Source organism: Diadema antillarum, unplaced genomic scaffold (genome assembly GCF_040938485.1).
Source record: "Diadema antillarum isolate AM-2024a unplaced genomic scaffold, OU_Dant_1.0 seq00000163_RagTag, whole genome shotgun sequence".
Classification (NCBI taxonomy): Eukaryota; Metazoa; Echinodermata; class Echinoidea; order Diadematoida; family Diadematidae; genus Diadema; species Diadema antillarum.
In genome coordinates, this window is record NW_027271234.1 from 1,197,385 (window position 1) to 1,220,174 (window position 22,790).

A 22,790-nucleotide genomic window follows, 5' to 3' on the forward strand; every position below is an offset into this window, starting at 1 on the left:
CCTAACCATAACCATAACCAAAAACCCTAACCCAACGTTTTTCCCATAGGTTTAACACGCGCCATGCCCCAATCTGTGCCGTCTTAAAAAAAAATGCCGCCCGGTGTGCCCCCTTCTGCACGGATCCGCCACTGAGAAAGGAAATTAGTTAAAGGCAAGGGAGAAAATAGGGAAACGTATACTGTAAAACGATCGAGGAATATGTTCACATGCAATTATAATTTCGCGAATTTCGCGAGTGCCAACATCCGCCAAATTAAAATGCATGCGAAAGTTCTTGCTGACACAATATGCATTGGACGCCAGTGGCAATTCGCCGGCAATTCACGATATCTCATGCTGCGAGAAAGGTCGTCGGCTCCAATTCGCGGAATTTTCACGTCGCGTATATATCATGTTTTACAGCATTGAAATTGGAATTTTCAAAGTAAAAAAAATTCTGTAATCTATACACGTATAAGGCTTTTTTTTTTAAGTCTCCGGGGATACATATGGAATAGCCTGATAGTTTGTAAGAGAGCCTGGGGTTGTGGGAGGGAAGATTTATTAGAGGAAGTTGATATGGTGACAGGTGTTTTTGTTTGTTTATTCTTGCTTGCTTTTAGTAATAGATTTCATTCACTATTTTGCCTTGTGTTGAAAATTTCTGTGTAACGATAGACATGGAATGTCTGACCTATACTGCTGTGAACGTTTACTTTGAAAAGAAAAGAAAAAAAACATTTATAATGTTTGCATTATCGCACTATGTACTAGTAGCTTACTGTACGAGCTGAAATTTTCGCGGTGGTTTTATTTTCGCAAATTTCGCGAATCGTCTTTGAACCGCAAAAATAACAACACGCGAAAATAGCAACGCGCGACCCTCACAACCGCGAAATTAACAACACGCGAAAATGTCCTCCAAGCAGCAATTCGCGAAATAGAAAATGAAGGCCTACGTATTGGTCTTTCAGTCTTTTTGTTTTTATGTACTTGTCTGTGTTATGTTTTCATTTGTTTCACTTGACATTGGGCCCAACCAATTAATTTCTTCACCCCTCCCCCTCCTCAACCCCGCCCCCTTCCCCACCTCCGCCCCCTTTTTTCTTGTTCTTACTGTCTTACCCTAGAAGCCCCAACCGAGTTCACGAGTCCTACTGCGCAGGAGAATGAAATGCATGCACATGTGTCGTGATACCCCACCCCCAAATCGACACACGCCAGCAAGGCCCTGGATATCCGGATGTTGCACGTACACCATCCATAAACACGCAGCCCGATCGAGGTATGAGAGGCACTGTACTGTACTGGCACGCGCAGGGCAGCAGCAGGTTTCTCGCGATCCCGGCGGCGCCTAGACTTGCTTGGTACATCACACATGTGTGCACGAGAAATTTCTAGGGTTCACCGTGGACTAGCACTTAGTAGCAGGTGATTTTATATGTCTTGTGTAACTACAAGTGCGAGTAATTCTACGTCTCTACAGTATATGTATATCTTCCATTAAAGGGCCCTTCGAACGGAAAGACACTGATACCTGAATTTTGGAAATATGGCACTGAATAAACTTGGCATCGCTGAGACTGACCTTAGTGGAAAGAGAGTGCTAATGAGGTAGGTGATATGATGCGTGGATGCCATTGGCTCGGTACGTAAAAGACATACACAGCCGTCACGGCGATCCACAGGCGCAGTTTTCCGGGTAACGTTAGTGGGATTGCAGGAAACAAATCTGAAAATTACATGAATTCATTTGTAACCCTTGAAAAGAGTTTGCAAACTGTTTGTGTTGTCTGAAAAAGGCTAGTGCACCCACAACCACACCTTGCTGAACAAATGAATCAACTAAAGTGAAGCCAAGAACATTAAAAAAAAATTATTGAGTGAAAAAAGAATTTGTAAAAAAAGTGGTAACGTTACATTCTAACGTTAGATTAGAAACTATAATAAAGCAGTGAATACATAGATCAGTAAATCTTTTTTTTTACAACAATCCTAAAGGCAGAATACAACATAGGTCTAGGTCTATATCAGTCCGGGAAACCCGCTCATGAGGACCGCCCCCGCGTACGAGGATGGTCCCTCCTCATGAGGACCTCCCCCCGCCTCATGAGGCCCCCCGGGGAACGCCTCATGAGGCCCCCCATTCACTTCTTATTCATCTCACATCTGACGTATAAATTGTCGCAACTTTGCACGGTGATTTTTTGTTACACACACATGTCCACTATCCATGATGAAAAGAAGAAAAAATCCTGTCTGTTTTTTTTTTCAAAAATCGAGTTTTAATCAACCGATGCAGAGCGCCCATCAAAACACGGGCGCCAGCGCGTTCGCACAATGCAAGACTGTCGCACCTAGCAGCCTGATCCGACTAAATATTTTCGATGCTTTTTTCTGCGGCTCTCACCTCTCCGCGCACGAATCAGCCTCGTGAAGCTGAAGTCTGACATCTTTTTACACAAATTCGTAACGAGAAAAATTAAATCAGTACTAACCTGATCTTGTCCATATATTCCAAATTACTATTCCACACTGATAGAGTAGGTGGGTAGATGACATACTCCAGTTTGTTAGCAAAATAATCACTTTGTAGGTATGACGAGTTCATTTTCTTCGTCAATTCCGCCCACGATTCCGCCGTTTGGGCGCTTTTTCTGGAATCATCCCGCGACGCGACGTACGTCGCATCACATCACGCATCCAGCACATACCAGACTGGTATGTGCTGGATGCGTGATGTGATGCGACGTACGTCGCGTCGCGGGATGATTCCAGAGAAAGCGCCCAAACGGTAAGCGGGCGGCTGAATCGTGGGCGGAATTGACGAAGAAAATGAACTCGTCATACCTACAAAGTGATTATTTTGCTAACAAACTGGAGTATGTCATCTACCCACCTACTCTATCAGTGTGGAATAGTAATTTGGAATATATGGACAAGATCAGGTTAGTACTGATTTAATTTTTCTCGTTACGAATTTGTGTAAAAAGATGTCAGACTTCAGCTTCACGAGGCTGATTTGTGCGCGGAGAGGTGAGAGCCGCAGAAAAAAGCATCGAAAATATTTAGTCGGATCAGGCCGCTAGGTGCGGCAGTCTTGCATTGTGCGAACGCGCTGGCGCCCGTGTTTTGATGGGCGCTCTGCATCGGTTGATTAAAACTCGATTTTTGAAAAAAAAAACAGACAGGATTTTTTCTTCTTTTCATCATGGATAGTGGACATGTGTGTGTAACAAAAAATCACCGTGCAAAGTTGCGACAATTTATACGTCAGATGTGAGATGAATAAGAAGTGAATGGGGGGCCTCATGAGGCGTTCCCCGGGGGGCCTCATGAGGCGGGGGGAGGTCCTCATGAGGAGGGACCATCCTCGTACGCGGGGGCGGTCCTCATGAGCGGGTTTCCCGGACTGATATCATGAACATCAGGCAAAATCATGAAATCGGCCCCACCGCTGTGCGCGTGCACCTGTGCGTTAGCGAGCAAGGTTAGGTTACGGTTTAGGGTTAGATAGGGTTGTATTTATGATTAGATAGTCGAAGGACATTAGGGAGTCCTTCGAGAATAAAAATTTGAAGACTAAATAAAAAAACGGGAGAAAGGGAGGACGAAAGATGCTATGCTGTGGAAATTGGCCCCACCGCTGTATCAATCTCGCGTAAACGCCGTTTGGTGGGGCTGCATTCACGAGTATTATACTGTGAAAGAAAGCCCCACCGCCGTACTTATCTACCGATGAACGCCACACGGTGGGGCTGAATTCACGAGTATAAACAGGGGAGCTGCCGTAGTATTTAGTACGGACACGCAGTGGTGGGGCTTATTTCACGAGTATGCCGAACATCGTTCGAATTGCAATTAAATGTGATGTTAAAAAATTCTTGTGCTAATTCCAGCAAGAGCTCCTAGTCCTACTCCTAGGGCTACTCACATTGAACTGCAGACTAGAATTTAGAAATAGGAGGTCTATTCTGGACTGGAGTATACTCGAGCAAGTGTCTATTGGAAATGCATGTTATTATATAGATACTTATAGCAAAATTATCTCTTCCTTAATGGATTTTATGTATCCCCCAAAGTCCCCCCCCCCCCTCCGTACCACTCCACATTCCCCTGCCCTAGCTACGCTAAGCGAATCCATGGTATGGATGCAGCTGTTCCCAACGTCCACTTTGCCGAATGTGTGTGCATCTGTGTGTAAACTAGCAAGGGTATTTGTATTAAGGTAGTGTAGAATGACATGGCAAAATTAGTGGGGAGTGCTTGAGGAATTCAACTGTTTTTCTTGCCATAATTTTTTTTTTTTTTCAGGTGAGATTTTGATGACCAGTAATAATATCAAGTCCAAACTGCTTTGACTTATTCAACCTTAATGTTTGTAAAAATGCCGGACAATGCAATGTAGCTATATTCACACTCTATATATGGGTCTATAATTTGAATATAGCTCAAGTTTCTATTTTACAGAGATTTAGACTACATTGATGATTTAGTGACAATGATATAATTTGAAGCCATGTAAATTGATATAATATATGTTCTTTTTTTTCTGTATCAGGGTGGACTTCAATGTTCCTTTGAAAGATGGCAGTATCACAAACAATCAGAGGTGGGTATATATAGTACTTATCGACTGTTTGCTATTATTCAGGATCTTCCATGATATATGCCACAGCTCATCGTGCATTAGGCCCAAAACCACTATTTCGGCACAATTGGACAATCGCAAAACGCGAAAATTAAAGTTTTTAGAATAGGTTTCATTTTTATACCAATCCATGACACAAATATTCAAGTTTGTAGTTGAAAAATATGAACACACAATCTTGCTTTATTTTTGTGGTGTGATAATTTCTTTCAGAGGGCGTAGATTTCATCATGTAACATACGTTACCAATGTCATTCTATTTCAAATGCTTTAAGATTGGTGACTACAGTCTATGATTGAGATAATTATGCGTCAGATGTGAAGTATACCATCGGCTGCCATGTTTGTAAATGCTGCCTGCAGATGGGAAGGATGGCAAATGACTAGTATGCTATACTGAACACAGCATGTCCTATTGTGTTAAATCTTATTTCATGTAATGTTCATTTGTTTTCTCGATAATTTGATGTCAGACTTTCTTCAGAAAATATTTTCAACATTTATCAGTCCCAAATTCATCGATGAAACGTGTGAATCTATGTGCGCAAAAATATATTCGTCAGATTCAACGTAACGTATGTTTCACGTTAATGTAACGTAAGTTACAAAGATAATACTACTACATGTGCAACTGATTTTGGTACTTTTTCTTTTTGGTTTTGGTATATATTCTTACATTAATTTCTCGTCAACTCTAAGTGAACGTATATTATAACAAGATGTCGCAATATCATGGTGATACAATTCTCAAAAATTACAATTGAAATAGTTGTAAAACTGCAAGACTTTTTAACATGTCCGCGTATAAACTCTGGAGTAGAACATTAATCCGTTACTGTTGATATTTTGAAGACAATTGGCTTCATACTTATGAATTTATGGCATTAAAATGATAAGAGTTGGGAACATGCTTTCACGTCCTTTCACGGACGAAAATATTGTCACGATGTGCGTGTAATATAAAACGAGTGGTGGGTAACGTAGGTTTCACTTCAATTTTATCACAATGGAAGTTTTCGTATGCTTGACGTCTTGTAACGTGTTATCTTCATATTGATGTCTTGTAACTTGTTATCTTCAGCTGTCACTTCATGCTGTTGAAAGATATGTTTCGAATCGATAACTTTACAGACTCCATAACTTTGCTGTCGCAACAGTTATTCTATGCAGGAACAGTTTGAAAATAGCAGTTTCAATACAATAGTATTCACAAAATTTTAACACTTGTATGAAACAAGAAACGGCAGAAACGAAATGGTTACTCTATTAAAGTGCTTCATAATGAACAATAACGCCGTATTGCTTGTATTTGAAATTTCTGAACTCGGTAAACAAGAGATATGGACAGAAGGAACCAAGAAATGTTCTTTGTTAATTAAATAAATGACCACTTTACTAAGTTGACTATGGCAAATGAGGTCGACGAAATAACGTCAAATTACATAGTTGCATTAGCACAATATTGGGTAGGATGAATGAAATTGTCATTAGTGAAGTACTCGATTGTCCTTGTTATGTATGCATAAGACAGTATAATCCACAACGATAACAAGAATAACAAGTCTTGCATTAATAATTCTTGCCGTATCTGGAAATTGTCTCCTACATGGAAAAATGTTTTTGAATCTTTCAAAAGAAAAGTGAAAGGACAAGTTGCTATACATGCACAACAAAGGTACTGATAATGATTACAGGCAGGCCCGTAAGTAGGATTTTCATGGGGTGGGGGATGGAGTCAGAGCTAGAAAAAGTCGACTACTTCCAGTTTTAATCACCTGACAGGGAGAAAAATAAAAGCTCCCGTGCCATTTTTTCTTTTGTTTAATTTCTTTTACCGGGTTTCATCGACTGACAAGCAAGAAAAAAAAAAAAGAAAGAAAAGAAAATTGAAGAAATATAAAGAAAGGCTTTAGCTTAATTCTATGCTGCCAGTACAAGCCAAATTTCATGTTTTTTATTTGTTTATTTCAAACTCGGGAGGAGGATTCTGCGATTCATCTTTTTCTTTTTATTTCCTTTTGTTTATATTTTGACTGCTGGCAAAGGGGCGGGGGACCTCGAACCCCTCCCCTATAGTTACCCGGGTAGGGTAAATAAAAAAAAAGATGCGTGACTTTGCTTCTTTTTTTTGTCAACTACGCGACGGGTACATGTTTTTTTTTTTTCTTGAATCTTTGCTTAGAGATATGATTTTTCGCCAATCTGATTGCAGCTTATACGTTCCCTATATATGGGGTTTTAATCTTAGCACTGCTCTTCCCCATTGCAACTGCATTAACTTCAACGAGAAGGAAGAACAAAAAAATGTTGATGTCTTAAACATATATCTTACTGAAACATACATCACTATAATTATTATTAGCATTATTATTATCATGTAGGCCTGATCTATGATGGTATACTCAGTAATAGTTAAAATTACATTTCTTTAATGCACATGTATTTTTGTTACCTTTTCTTCATTCAAAGTGTGTTTTTCTTCACTTTGAGATCATCAACGATATAACGACACAAATTTAAGTTAATTTTTTCCGTTAAAAATAGTCAGGTAGTAGTAAGTCACCATATTGATTTATGATAACCGAAGATAAATATAATTGAAAAGACTCATTTCCCTATGGAATTCCTTCAACTATAGTTCTAGAACAATTAAATGTTATTTTTATCCACGCACATTCTCTAAAATATCCTTTTTCAATGACATGAATTGATGAAACTTACGTTACCAAAACTAGAAACTTACGTTACTATATTAATGCAGGGACCTGATCCAATAGTTTTGAAGTAGAGATCTGCGTAATCCCTAAGTTTATGAGCTATTCATTGAATTTTCTTAAAACAATGTTAAATTCATTGTTTATACCTGGAATATGACATCATTAAAGCCAAGTTGAACATCAACGCCCACCAAACGATTTTTTTTCAAAGATACTATGATTATGTCCCCTTTTACTGCATCCTCCTAACAAACAAGAACATACAGCTGTAAATAAATTTGATATGTTTTGACGGAGAAACTCATCAACATCATAACTGCAACAATTAAATTGTCTCAAATTAAATGGGCTTTTCTCTGGATTGTCTATTATCAACATGACAACATCTTGAAACTTACGTTACCAAAATTTGAAACATACGTTACGTAATAAATTGAGTGATTTATTTCAAAAGAATAAACCTGTACAGTAAAGCAATAACTGGATTTTTACGGTGGAATCTACTGACTTAATAAAGACGCAATAAACAGAAGTAAAGCATGATTCTATGAAAAACAACAACACATTTCCAACAATCAAATACTTACACTCATTTTTTCAACACATCATGTAAAGGTATTTTGCGCGCTGCCAATGCTCAAGATGCCATTGAAAGAAGTTGCTGAGCTATCCCATGACCTCAAATCGACGGTACAGGTTCGAGAAATGTACATTTAGGTGGTAATTAATGGTGTAATTAAGCTTTCTGTCATTTGGTGGTAACGTAAGTTACATCACGTATGTTACACTTGTGGATTAAATCGTATAAGTTAGCAACATAATAATGAATCTTTTGCCACCCATAGGTATGACGACAATCTACTCCATTAGTCTCAACTCTGGAACAATCATTCAGAGCCATGCACCTTCATACTTTTTACAAAGATGGTAACGTATGTTACTTCTCTTAAATCTACCTTTTTAAAATCTATATTTGCGAGATTAGCAGTCGCATGTCTTTTGAAGCTGAGTGATGAAATATCTTTTAACATAAACTTACACCCCTTTTGGTCAGAAAAACAATACAGTTGTGTAGTACTCACTGTAATAGCATAACCAAGTTGGCAGTACAAAGATGGTAACGTATGTTTCAGCGGATCTGGCGACACATTTCCATCAGTTATTTTGTTGATAAAGAATAGTTAGTTTAAAAAGTTGTGTTAGGCTTTCATAGAACCTTAAGCAACTTTTCTGAAACCGTGAGTAAGCTTCCTCTTTATGCTCATATTTTCCCACAAAGTTGAGAAAACATTAAAAATCATCGTTGGCGACATGCACTTTTAAGCCTGTTGGCCGAACTTAACCCTCCACCAATGGCTTAGTGGTATAATTTCGCCTTCGAAATGATTTCAGTTTTTGTTTATATGTCCCTTGGCATCACATAAAATCACAGGGGCATTTTGAAAGAGCTTTTTATCTCTCCTAGGTGAGTAGGAACATAAGCGACACGATTTTTGACCAATTGCGCCGAAATAGTGGTTTTGGGCCATTAGTGTGGAATTAGATGGTAGCCTGTTTGAATGACTTCACATGCACATACTACATACAATGTACTTTTGTTGTCAAATTACCCAATACTGACAACTTATTCACTCTTGGTATTTCAGTGATGATCAGATCTTGTTTCAAAGAAAATAGCTGTCATACACATTCTCTAAACAATTGGATGAAGTTTGAATTGAGCATAATGTCTTTGTTTTGAGATTGAATGCACATGCATGGGAGTGAAAATTTATTCTTATTTTCTTACATTGTGCTTTATCATGTTGCATACAGCAATCACAGTTCTCTGTTAACATATGGTGACATAAATTGTTGTGCCATGTACTTTCAAACTTATTTAGAATCACAGCTGCCCTTCCGAGCATTCAGCACATCTTGAATAAAGGCGCAAAGTCCCTCGTTCTCATGAGCCACCTGGGCCGACCCGACGGCAGACAGCAGAGCAAGTTCTCCCTCAAACCTGTGGCTGAAGAGCTGAAAAAACTGCTCAACAGGTGAGTTGAGACACTAATTAAATTTATAGTTTACTCATTGTCTTGCTTTCTCTTTCTCACTAGAAAATTTTAAGAAAAGTGATGAATCTCGAGCTCGTTATAGCTGCACCATCATTGCAAATTTGACAAGGGCCCTGCAGGTTTTGCTTGTGCTATACAAAGTTTATATGTTGCCACAATGGAAAGGAATGCTTGCTCCTTGCCAGATGCTTGAAGCAACTAATCCCTTTCGTCAACTCCTTGAAGCTTTCCCAGGATGATGAAAATGTTGGTGTGCCAGTCAGAAGGAATGCAGAGGCCTTTGATTATATCAGGAATGACACGCAAAACAAACTCGTAAATCAGTGAATGAACCACATCCTTGGCTTGGTATACCAAAGCCTTTAAAAATGCACCATGCACAAATAGCAGCCTGAAAATTTCTCAGCCTCTTTTATTATTGTATTTTTTGTCATATGTCACGTATTATTCACTCACAAATGCGATGGCCTGTTCTGTTTGATTAGTAGAGAAGCTGTCATGGGCAAGTTTCAGATTCGATGATGATAATTTATAATTACCATAAATTTGTATGGTGCAGATTTCGTAGGAATGATTTAAGCTCAATTATGCATGACAAAATAATCAAAATGAAATAGAGAGAAACAGATTAATACTCAAGCAAATAACATTCATTAACTCTTAATGTGCCAGGCCCAAAACCCCTAACGTGCCAGAGGTTATTACCTAACGCCAGAACGTTTCGAAACTGGACTGACAATGAAATTTAAAACCGCCATATCTCTGAAACTATTGACTGTTTTGAATTGAGTTCTACACAACATATATCAAGAAATGTTTGCTCTTTCGTGTCATGCAGTCAGTTTGCCACAATATCTGTCTGAATCTGAAATATTGCAGAAATTTTGTGTAGTATGGAAAAAAAGAGTCAGTCTTGTTTTTTCTTCAATGGAACGCTCCCTTGACTCTGTGAGAAAGTTTTAGAGCAACATTTCCTCTTTCAAATGATAACAAAATTGCCTTCTAGAATTGTATGATTCCAAAGATACTAGCAGTTTATTTTGTCTTTAATAGCAATTTCTCTTTCTGCCTCAGTAATTCAAACCCAAATCTAAGTCCTTTAGTCCCAGGTCCTGTATTTGAAACTAAAGTAATTGTCCCGGGCCCTGGAATAGTGTCTTTTGTCCACCTGAGAAGGAAGAACCTGCTAATCCTCCTTTTGTCTACTCTGACCGCGGGCGGGGGTGCTCTATTGAAATCGGCAGGCATTTGTCCACGCGCAATTCCTATGCTAGCTTGGGGACGATTAGTGACGTTCACCAAAACAAAAGGATGAAAGACTTGACCGACGAACGAAAGCTGACCCTCTTTGAGGGACAAAATCAAAGCAGCTTCCCGCAGGACAGCGTCCAAGCGGAAGCGCATAGACAATACACGCAGAGTCAATAGCATACACACGCGTGGTTTACCTATGAGACTTTTGATCCATACACATCTCGCAGAGGGTGCGCCCGCTGCGGATTTTCCCGATGTGAAAAAAATACATCTAGCTGAAAAATTGTGTATTTACTCCAAATTTTCCAATGTAAGCATGCTCATATTTTTAGTGGAAACGATGGCTATGCTAATCAGCTACCAGTACATATCATTGGCAGTTGCTTGGTGTAGCACATTACGGTACCGCAAGAACTTAAATGATCAATGCTTTTCTCGCTGTTCTTAGTCGCCGATCGGCGACCATGGCACGTCAGGACTAAGGTCGCCGTTCGGCGACCATGGCACGTTAAGAGTTAAATCTCAACTGAAAATCTTACACAATGTAATGAGGATACAGACTTGAAAGAAACTGACAGTGATTTTCCTGAAAGGAATTCAGTGACTGGGCCAAACCTGCCAATTCCTTCCACCCCTCAGGGATGTGAATTTCTTGTCAGACTGTGTGGGACCTGAGGTGGAGGCTGTGTGTGCAGACCCCGCCCCGGGGAGTCTCATCCTACTAGAGAATCTTCGCTTCCACCCAGAGGAAGAGGGCAGCAGCAAGGATGAATCAGGCAAGAAGGTAAAACATTACATTTTGTAGGAATTATGTTGTATGTGTACTTATGTACATATGTTTGATATAAAAGGTCACAATAAATTAACAATTACATTTTATGGCGATTAATCGTGTAGCATTTGATATGTATGCAGATTTATCTACTGTATACATAGAACAATGCAAAATTTTTTTGTTGTTACAGGATATATGGCAAAATAACAGATTGCGGAAATAATTGCACCTGTAAAACCTGTGAAATTCTCTCTTGAAAAAGAGATGTACTGTGTTTATTTAGCATTCTGCCGCAACAGTTCTTAATCGTGAATTGAAAGTCTCATAAAATTGTTGTACAAGTCCCAATTTGTGAAAGACAATGTGTGTGGTGGGTACAGTACCTATATGAAAATTGTAATCACATCCAGTGCACCAACTTTTCTTAATGTTGTATGTTTGAACCTCAGGTGAAAGCAAGTCCAGAGGCTGTGGCAGCCTTCCGTGCCTCCCTGACCAAGCTGGGAGATATGTATGTCAACGATGCATTTGGGACTGCTCATAGAGCTCACAGGTAAGGACAGGGAGAGTCCATAACGTACATCACTCTCTCTGCCATCTTTACTGTGACTCACTGTACGTGGACAGCCCACAATCTACACTCTTCCAGCCTCATTTTGATCTTGAACGTATTGATGTAAAGGCTTTGAGTTTAGTATAAAGTTTATCAGACATGATTGCATGTATCCACAGTTCAAAATTTTGCGATGTGCCGTCCAATTTCCAATGAACACAGATCCATATTTCATTGCTTTACATTTTCCTGCAATGATTAAGTTACCCCATAGATATTCAACTGTAATTTCTGAGATTCCTCTTATTTTTATATCTTTTTTCTTTTTCACATGAAAATAATAAGAATAATGTCTGTGTTTGGCACTGGCTGACAGCTCTATGGTTGGCGTGGAGCTCCCGCAACGAGCCGCTGGATTTCTGCTCAAGAAGGAGCTGGATTACTTTGCTAAGGCTCTGGACAACCCCGACAGACCCTTCCTAGCCATCCTTGGAGGGTAAGAAAAGTAGAGTGTGGAGGTGGTCAAAAAACATCAGATTTTCAGTTGTGCCCAATATTTAATTTGGAGCCGCCAGATCTAAGTGGATATGTTCTAGAATCTTTTTAGCAGGGAATCCTTCATTATATGTGGTAGTGGCAGTAGCAGCATTAGTAGTACATGTTGTAGTAGTAGTAGTAGTAGTAGTAGTAGTAGCAGTAGTAGTAGTAGTAGTAGTAGTAGTAGTAGTAGTAGTAGTAGTAGTAGTAGTAGCAGTAGTAGTAGTAGCAGTAGTAGTAGCAGTATTAGTAGCAGTAGTAGTAGCAGTAGTAGCAGTAGCAGCAGCAGCAGCAGTAGTAGTAGTATTAAAAGTAATTGTAATGGTTATAGCAATAATAATTGTAGTACAAGTAGTAGTGGTAGTATGATACTTGGTTAACAGCATATCGTCGCTCCAGACCTCGTATCTGAAATTTTGGTGAAAATGACTTTTTTGGATTAATGGTCAGATAATCAGTTAAGTGAAAACGATGTCCTGTCCAAATCCTCCTAGCTGTCTTATGCCAAAAATAAAGCCACCATGGCATGTCAAAAGAAAGGCCCTCCAATTTGATGCAGTGCTTTGGCTGCCATGTTGTTGTTTTTTTTGCTTTCCTGAACATTTGACATGTGTATACGAGGTCTTGTCGCCCCAGCGACGATATGCTTCAGTCAGAGCAATTACGGTACCCATTAAAATATATTCATGGTTTCTTGTTACTCTTTGTGAAACAGCCAAGAAAAACTAAACAAAATCTGTGAGAAGCAACTTCAACTTGGGGACATAGATGGAAATATATGTTTTCTTGTGTGCATTGCTCCCTGTAGAGCCAAAGTGAAGGATAAAATCCAGCTGATTGAGAACATGTTGGACAAGGTGGATGAGATGGTGATTGGAGGAGGGATGGCTTACACCTTCCTCAAAGTCCTGCAGGGAATGAAGGTAAAATATCTGTCATCGACTAGTAAGGTCAACTGTTGCAGAGATTGGTTACTTGGCTGTATTCAAGGCAATGTATTCCTCTGCGACAGGTTGGAATCCTCTTTAAAAAGATGTTCACAGCATGTCACATAGATTTTTGTTTTCTTGACACACATTAAACAAGTTTCAAATTTCATCAAAAATCTATTTCCTCTATTGAGTAAGATCTTTAAGCTGTGCTCGGCCATGACAATTCGCTATCTTTGCCCACAGGTTACGATCTGTTTCTACACAACCCCTGACATGTGGGTAGGGCCTTGTGTATATTAATGTGGGATGATATTGAAGAGGAACCAAAACAGATTTGATCATGTGCAGGATTATACAATGTTTTTAGAACATGCTTCAGCGATGTTAACAGCATTGTCACAATTAATCTTAATACTCATATTGACCTATTAGCTAGCAAAAGACTTACCAGCATTGTAGGTACCACCAACTAGCATGATATCAGAAATGTATGTGTGGTCAATACTGTTTGCACCTTACTTTTTTTTTTCGTGATGTACGAATTTCATTAGCTGTGCTTTCATGTTTTAAGTCTTTAAGCGTGTAAGACACAAATCGTCTTCTATTTTATGTACCCTCTACCCAGAAACATAATTGAGTCTGTAATAACTGTGTCTGCTCTCCCTGCTTTTTAATCTGATCCTCAGATTGGCAACTCCCTGTTTGACGAGGAGGGATCCCAGATTGTTGGCAAATTGATGGAGAAGGCTGAAAAGAATGGTGTCAAAGTTCATCTCCCGGTCGACTTCGTGACAGCAGACAAGTTTGACGAGAATGCCCAGGTGGGAGAAGCAACAGTGTCCTCTGGTATCCCAGATGGGTGGATGGTGAGTGGTCCCAGTTTCAAATCAGAGGATTTAAATGATATATATTGATGAATGATTAATCTTGCCTGTTTTAAAACATTGCACTCCTGATGGATTGTAACTGTAGTGAATGTCATTCCTCTTTCTTCAGAGTAGCGTTGTCTTTTGACTTCATTGAAGTGGAAAGTCTCATTGCAAATACTTTATCCTGTTTGACCAAACGTCTGCAATAAAATGGCAACATCTACATTATCTTGTGAATGGTGGAGATTTACATTCAATCAAAAAAAGGAGTGAATAATGCAGTCAATTCCTGTATTGTGTGTGTCTTTTTACAGTACATATTGGCTCGAGAAAAGATGCAAAGTAACTACATGTAGCACCTACTGTTTCTGACCACAAGTCATATTGAATGAACCTCAAGTATATGGTGACATGACTGTTAATTATGCTTTTGTTCTGTTTTTTCAAAGAACCAGAAGAGTACCTGCCTACAACCCATCTTGAAATTTTGCAACTTGAAATCACTTGCAAATAGTTGTGTATTTTTAGTCCTGAACTTATATCATTGAACTAAAAATGTTGCTGTCCCCAGTCTAGGTCACTTGGAGGACTTTGAAGTTATTCACAAGTTTAGCTGCCTGCCACTGTCCACTTTAAGTTAGAAAGTTGACATTGAATATCCAATTTGGACTAAGGAATTATGTTTGATTCCTCATTTGCATATACCTTGCATAATTAATCACTCAAATATATTTCTAATTGGTTATTTATTTGTTGTCAATTATTGTTTTTCTGTCAAGGGCCTAGACTGTGGTCCAAAGAGTGTCGAGTTATTCAAAGGTGCAATCGAAAGGGCAAAGGTCATCGTTTGGAATGGGTGAGTAAGCGAATACCTTATAGCAGTGAATTACCCTGGACCATTGTATCAAGTATTTGACCACAAAGATTAAATCCTGCTGAATTTGATTTTTGGTTCTCTTACCATATGCTCCCTGTCAATCTCCTTCATTCTTCTTTCATTATTAACCCAGGCCTGTTGGAGTCTTCGAGTTTGCCAAGTTTGAAGTAGGAACAAAGAAGGTCATGGACTACGTTGTTGCGGCAACGAAAGCTGGACGAGTAACAATCATTGGTGAGTATTGAATGTTATGTAAGCCTATTTTATACAAACCAATTTTTTTTTTTGTACATATTCCAATTGAAATGTCCAAGAAAAATGATTGTCCCAAAATCACTCACAAGTACTATACTTGATAAAGACTGTAGTCTCCAGGTATCTTTCTTCTATGTGAACTCAGACACCTTCATCAAACGTGTTATCCTTCTCTTTGTTCCACACAATATCAACTTACACTTGTTTATGCTCGACAAAAGTTCAGTGTGACAGAGCCAATTGGTCATACATCATAGGTCGTCATTCCAAAATCGTCTTGAGCTGATGAAGTGGGTCTTTGGACATGACATATATGCACCTATCGTCGGCATACAGCTATATCTTACAGTGTTTCATCGCATTAAGGAGTGTCATTCAAATGCATGATACAAAAAAAAAGTGGGTCCAGAATGCTGCCCTGCAGAACACTGTTTGACAGTAGACCCCCTTGATTCATGTCCATTGATCATTGTGATTTGCTGTTGAGTGTGAAAATCGCCAATGAAAACTTTCCTTAAGGTGTCACTAAATTTGTATTTTAATTTCCAAAGTGGCACACTGTGAGAGACCATATCAAAGGCTTTTTCTGGGTCTTTTGTTACCAATTCAACAACATGACCAGTGTTGATATCTTTTGACATGGGAATGGGCACTTCTGAAAAACAATCTAGGACGTGTTATTTAATAAGCAATTAACTAAATTTAGGAACGTACGTTTAAAAGATTACAGGATCTGCCTTTGCAGCGTGAAAGAAAAATCAACAGCTGACTTGCGTCAATATAAGATTGCATATGTATGACTGAGTTTGTATCTGTTATCTGTAAATCAAAGTCAGATTTCACTGATATGTAACATTTGTCCTATTCCTGCAACAGGAGGAGGAGATACTGCCACGTGCGCTGCCAAGTACGGCACTGAGGCTCTTGTCAGCCATGTTAGTACCGGGGGAGGAGCCAGTCTTGAGTTGCTAGAAGGTGAGCGATCCCTTTTCTTAACAACTCTTTAGATCAAAGGAAGTAGTCATGTATGGTGATCCACTCTGTTCTTGGCCATCCTACGGTATTTTCATGGCACGTCTTGTTTTAGTGAGCTCACAAGTCTTCTACATTGTATGTGGTCGTCTCACTGCTAGACAGACTCCACATATGCCTGTATTCAATTGTCATTTTTTCTGGATAAAGGTCTTTGAATACAGATTCAACTTTCTCTTACTGCCGCTGCCCACAGATCTCAGTAGCTACATAGAATCATGAGATTTCAGATTTTGTCACAGACTCTGGTGCTGTGTGATATACACATGTAGGACTGATGAACATATTTCACTTATGGTTAGGTATTTAAAGGGTGTGTACAGTTCTGGTCGAGGTGAAAATTTAGCTTTTAACATTTTGCGAGATATTCAGAAACTACTCTATGAGATGTCAAAGAGCATGCAGTTCTAAGGGGTATCAAAACTTTATTCCATGAAAATCGGTTTTGAAATGGCTGAGATATCCAAAAACAACGTGAAACAAAGATATCCTAATAAAGTTGGGGCATGTCGCCTTTTATTATTAGCACTTTTTTGGATATCTCAGCCATTTGAAAACCAATTTTCATCAAATAAACGTTGAATCCTTCTTAAAATTACATGCTCTTTCATATATCATAAGAGGCTTTTCATTATCTCACTTAGGAATGTCCAAAACATGAATCCCTACCTCAACCAGTACTGTACAGTCCCTTTAAAGGGAAATCAAGTTTGAAACATTTTTCACTAATGGTTAGGTATTTAAAGGGAAATCACGTTTGAATCTGATGTAGAGATACATGTATCAGAGTGAATTATGATCAGTCTTGTTAATGCAGAATAACCGATGTCCTTGATCTTATGGTTAAGTTTCAACCTTGAATGTCTTCAGGTGGCAGAAAGATTTTTAAAACAATTGTACCAACTGAAGCTAGTGTGTTGCATGCACTGTGCAGCGCAGCAAAAAATAAAGCAACAACTTGTTGACCAGAGCCTACATGTACAGTGGCAGATCCGGGGAGGACCGCGCCGGGCGCACGCCCCCCTTTATTTTTTTGTTGAAACAAAAGAAATAAAAAGAAAAAATGGGGGAGGGGTGCATGCGCCCCCCCCCCCTTAATTTTGTAAACGCACCCCCTCTTTACGGAATTCCTGGATCCCCCCCTACATGTATGCTACTAGTGGAGAATTTACAATCATAATTTCAATTTTTCTCATTTATGCTAAGGACTCACGTTTTACATTCTTGCCCTTTCATTTTTCATTGGCTGTTATGAGGGTGATGTGGGACGATTTTTGTTCATTTGTTTGTTGTTGTTGTTGATAATAGGAAAAATGAGGAAGTGGTTTACCACGACTATAATTGTATGCTTCTGGGTTACATTGTCTTGCAGGCAAGGTGCTTCCTGGTGTAGCAGCGCTCACTGATGTGTGACTACTAGAACCTTCCAAACCTTCAACCAGCAGCATGCTCTGATCTAGAGACTAGAGGAATGTGTTTCTTTTTATAAAATATATTTAAGTATAATGTATGATATAGATTTATACCGTAAAATATCATGTATAAGCGCACCTGTTTCTTTATAAGGCAGATCCACCTTCTTATCTTGAAAGGAAAACCCCCTAAAAATATTATGAATGGCAAACATGTGCTGCTCATGAGAATCTGAGTTTCAGTAGGCCTGTTTACACATACCTTAAATTACGAAGTTTCAGTTATCAACTTTTGCAACATGATGCATAAACACATACAAAAAAATCACTTGACTATTGTGATCTGCATTGTGAGGCAAAAATCAGTCCATCTTTATTTTTTGGAAACCCTCAAGATAATTTGCTTTGTGCAGTGTGTGGGAATGACCTTCCCAAAAAATGAAGCTATTTTTTTTTTTTCGATCGAGTGATGCAACTCGCCACATTAGGTGCGTACACTTCAGTGCCCAGGGTCACACACACTGTGGTCATTGCTGAGGCATGTACAGTGCTTCGCGTGAATCCAAATCAATTTGTAGCCATGTGTGAACGTTGCTGAATGGGATCGATTTTTGCACTGTGATCCACCAACTGATCACTTGTGTGTGTGTGTGTGTGTGTGTGTGTATATATGAATGGGCTAACTGTATCAATTTTCACTTTGTTGAAGAGCAAGAGGAGTGTTTGAAGTCTCAGCAGTCTTTACAGTCTGTAGGCAGCACCTTGTTGATTTCTACATTTCACTCTCAGATTTTGTTTTTGCCAGCTTGACTTTAGCAGCTTGCAGATTTCTAAGTCTGCCTGCTTCTGTTGGCTTGCAAATTTCACTTAATATTTGTAGTTTGCTTCTTGGGAAAGGGTCAAAGCTGTACTAGACTCCTTGCTCATACTCACTGCAGTCTCATATTATCACAGGAGCCTGGTGCTGAGACTAGGCCAACTAGCACTCTGTTCCATCAAGGCTAAATGCAGATCTTGCTGTTCTTGTTTTCTTACAAAGGAAAGAGTGTGGCTTATGCACAATATTTTACGGTACTCTAGTATGCTAATTTTTATGAGAGGGTTGTGGAGGTTGTAGTAGAGCCGACTGGTGTGTTTGTGAAAGATAACTCTTTTACCCAATAATGTATTCCAAACAAGCAGACAGAAAAACAAAAACAAACTAGACTAATACAAATCACTTTTACGTGTACAATATCCCTTATATACTTCCTCACTTTAATTTATTATTTAATATACAGTTAAATTCAGCTGAAACCAGATCCTCTGCCATTTTTGTAAGAACGGTAACCGTAATGTATTTGTTTCTGTGTAAAGTGTGTAGTGATACTATGTTTTCTGTTCCCTTGGACGGAAGGAAATAACATCATTATTTTGTGTTGAATTGAGAATTCATCATTTGCCAAACGCCTTTGTACAGGAAGAGGCCTAGCCCAATATGACAGTCAAGCCTGTGTCTCCAAAGCTTTTTCCTTGCCATGCTTTCCTAGAAGTCTGGACCAACTGCTCTGCCAGATGACATCCTTGGACACACACACACACACAGACAGAACATTACTTTGTTGTTGTTTTGTCCTGTCGTTTCTGATGGAAACATACGACAAAGTGCATGTTTAATTGCTTTTACATGTTCTTTCGATTTCTCTCTTTGCATCATTCGCTCACTGCACACGCTTTGTGAGACAAACCAATATACAATGTATAAGATAATAATGATCAACAGTGAAGAGCAAACACACGGGAGGCATCTAGCAGACGTACGAGTGTCTTTGTGTTTAATAGCAGTCAGAATATGACAAAAGTGATTCTGTGCAGCAAACATTATACTGAACAATACTCTGAAGCATAAAATCCCCAAGTTTGTTCTTCTTTTTTTTTTTTGTACCTGTCATAGAAAGGATCTGTGGGTACACCTATACAGTGTGCATATACTGTTGCCATCCTTCCAAGATTCCTTATTGCATGTTTTCAGACAGATCATCCAAAAGTACTTCCAGTAATTTATAATATAGTAGTTGCTACTACCATTTAATTGCTGACAGTAATATATAGTGTGTTTTGCTTGTGTAGCATTACATCGGGGCATGGTAACACTGTGTCTACACAAACATCTTTGCTACATGTGAGACCTGTATAATAAAGAAAAAGAAAGATAAAAGCGGGAATATTGGTATCAACTATAAATGTGATTTTGGGAAGATTTAAAAATTGTATCACTCACATTAGCAGGATAGGAGAGTTCATATAACAGAATAAAATTTACATGTGTTATGTGCAAGCGAAAAGCAGTCTGTTTAGTTACGAGGGTTATATGCAATATGGATAGGTAGGTTGATGCGTATGGAAGAAAAGCATGTAACAAAGCCTGTGTCAATAGACCTGTTCACACACGCAGCAAAGAGTGGAATTTGGATTGCGATCTAAATGCTCAACATGTGTTAGCTAGCAATCCAAACATCCGACATGTATGGACGGATAAAAAGAAAATCATGATATCAAGTGGGATTTGGATCTCCATTAAAATGTCATAAAATATAAGATTCTTGTCAATAACTGAGAGAATTCACAGTTGAGACGAAACAGTTCATCTAAGAACATGAGGAAGACAGATGTTTCAGACATCTTTTTGTTTGAGGGGGGGGGGGGGGGTTGCCCTGTTTGAACACAAGTTCACAACAATCTGAGCATTGTAATCCAAACTTCGCTGTTTGTCACATGTGAATGTGAACGGTTTTACAGTGAATTCCTTATGTGTTAAATTGTGAAAACACCGAAGAGTCATGCTGTATGAGAGGACATGATCCCACAAATGTAATATTCCGTACTGATAGTTCACTGTCAAGGTATTCAAATACCAGCAAACATTATTATGTCAAGCACATGTAGTGACTATTAAAAGCAGAGGAACAGTTTCATATGGAAATACCTTGTGGACTTCTCTTCAGTTCAAGATTGCTCATTATCTATGCTTACATAAACATGTGTGTTTTGCATGCTCTCATTTACATCAAGTAACACAAACACCAAATGGAAAGCAATTTTGAGGCATTAACATCCACAATACTGAAATCATATCCGTTTTAGAAATGTCTACTGTGTTTCACTGGAAAATTGTGAACCGTAAGAAATGGAGCAAGCAGACTACTTTCCCTATTCAGTCTAGTTTATATGGGGGTAGTTTCATCGGAAGTGTAGAGTTTCTGTTTACAAGACATGCCAAAATTGTTCACTGTGCCTATTAATGAAAACATAATAACACACATACATGACACATATATGTGGAGAATGGTGCATACTTATCACCGAGTGATAGAAGCTATTCATATTGGTCAGCTCAGCTGACCTTATACAGTAATTTATACATGTGGCAAAAAAAAAAAACCCATGATATTTTGACAACTAGCAGACAATCAATACCATCAATGGGAATTGTTTTAAAGTGCCATTCGCCTTAGCTGTACACAGTTTGACTCTGAATGAAATGTCAGATATAAGCATTCATATGAAATCTTCACTGATTTGGTAACAAGACAACATATTGTACTGAAGTCCTACATAAAGTGACTGCACATGTGATCATGGGAAGAAAGAAGGCCTTTAGTTTACTGCAGGTACCAAATTATTCTAAAAAACAAACAAACAAACAAACCTGAATTTTGTCACCTTAAATGTACAGGTTGCAATATTAATTCATATTGGGTTCTTGCATGTCAAAATCATATAGAACAAGGTTGATTTAGCTGGCAAGGTTCCACAATTATACTGAATGAAGTTTTTTCTCTTCTTGAGGGAACGTGTTATTGTAAGTTTTGTTCACCTTGGGAATTGTCTTGATATGTCTGGTACAAATGTAGCATAAAAATTAAAACTGAACCATACAAATCTAACAATTCATTCACATCTTTAACTCAAATACAATTCAATTGTTGGACATATTTCATGCACTTTCATAGATATCCACTTTGGCACCTTGTTTCTGATTTCTACTCTTCTTGTAAACATTGGGGAAAGAAAGATAAGCCTTTGATGACGCAAGGAAAATTAACACAGATAAAATACAAATGCTGGATGCTATTGAGTCAATATTCCTGAGAAAATGAAGACAAACAATTCACAGATCATAGCCTAAGGTTTGCATAACTAAAAGACAACAAAAGGCATGCATTCTATTTTGGTTATTCCTCAAAGCTCTCAACAACCAACAACAAGCACAGTGCACAGTACCAGAGCACTTTTTGATAGCATTAACACTTATTCTGCCAATGGGCACATCATTGATACCCAATGGCCAGATATTAGAATATCCATCACCTTAGCCTGGTCCAAAAAAAAAAAAAAAAAAAAAAAATCAGCATCAATGGCTCTCAAGGACAATTTCTATTGTGAGATTATCACACATTTCGTGAATGGGGTATGATGTGAATGTGTAACTTCAGTTGATGTTTAAAGGACCTCTTCATTTCGAGGCAATCACATGGGGGGGGGGGGGGGAGGGGTACATTCTATTGAATAGAATTAGGAACCAAATGCATGGTGTTAAGTTGGGGTTTAAAACACACTTTCTGGATCACAAATACCGTACTGAGGGAAATATGAAGTCACTGCCTGAGATGACCCCTACTTTCGATGGGCAGGTTATGCAAGAACGGTGTTATCCACTGCGAGCATAAGTCCATTGGGTGTCCTAGCAACAGGATACCACTGAAATAGGGAGAAGAGTTTGCACATCCTTATCTACTACTCCCTTTTCTTATCCCAGGCTCACTCTTATTCTGTTCAGTAATTCTGCACTGTCTCGCAGGTTTACTGAGACGTTGGTTTTGTCACACAGACCATCTGCATCTTGAG

The 22,790-nt window shown here is 38.8% G+C and overlaps 1 protein-coding gene across 1 annotated transcript; it reads left to right on the plus strand.

The window, feature by feature from the left end:
- The first annotated feature begins 1,359 nt into the window (after positions 1-1,359).
- LOC139728087 (phosphoglycerate kinase-like) lies at positions 1,360-18,045 on the plus strand. The gene is made up of 12 exons (XM_071639050.1): positions 1,360-1,596; positions 4,544-4,594; positions 9,234-9,386; positions 11,301-11,445; positions 11,886-11,989; positions 12,366-12,485; positions 13,335-13,449; positions 14,145-14,324; positions 15,107-15,183; positions 15,338-15,438; positions 16,336-16,434; positions 17,864-18,045. The coding sequence occupies exons 1-12, from the start codon at positions 1,535-1,537 to the stop codon at positions 17,902-17,904; spliced, it is 1,248 nt and encodes a 415-aa protein (XP_071495151.1). The 5' UTR covers positions 1,360-1,534; the 3' UTR covers positions 17,905-18,045.
- Positions 18,046-22,790: the final 4,745 nt, after the last annotated feature.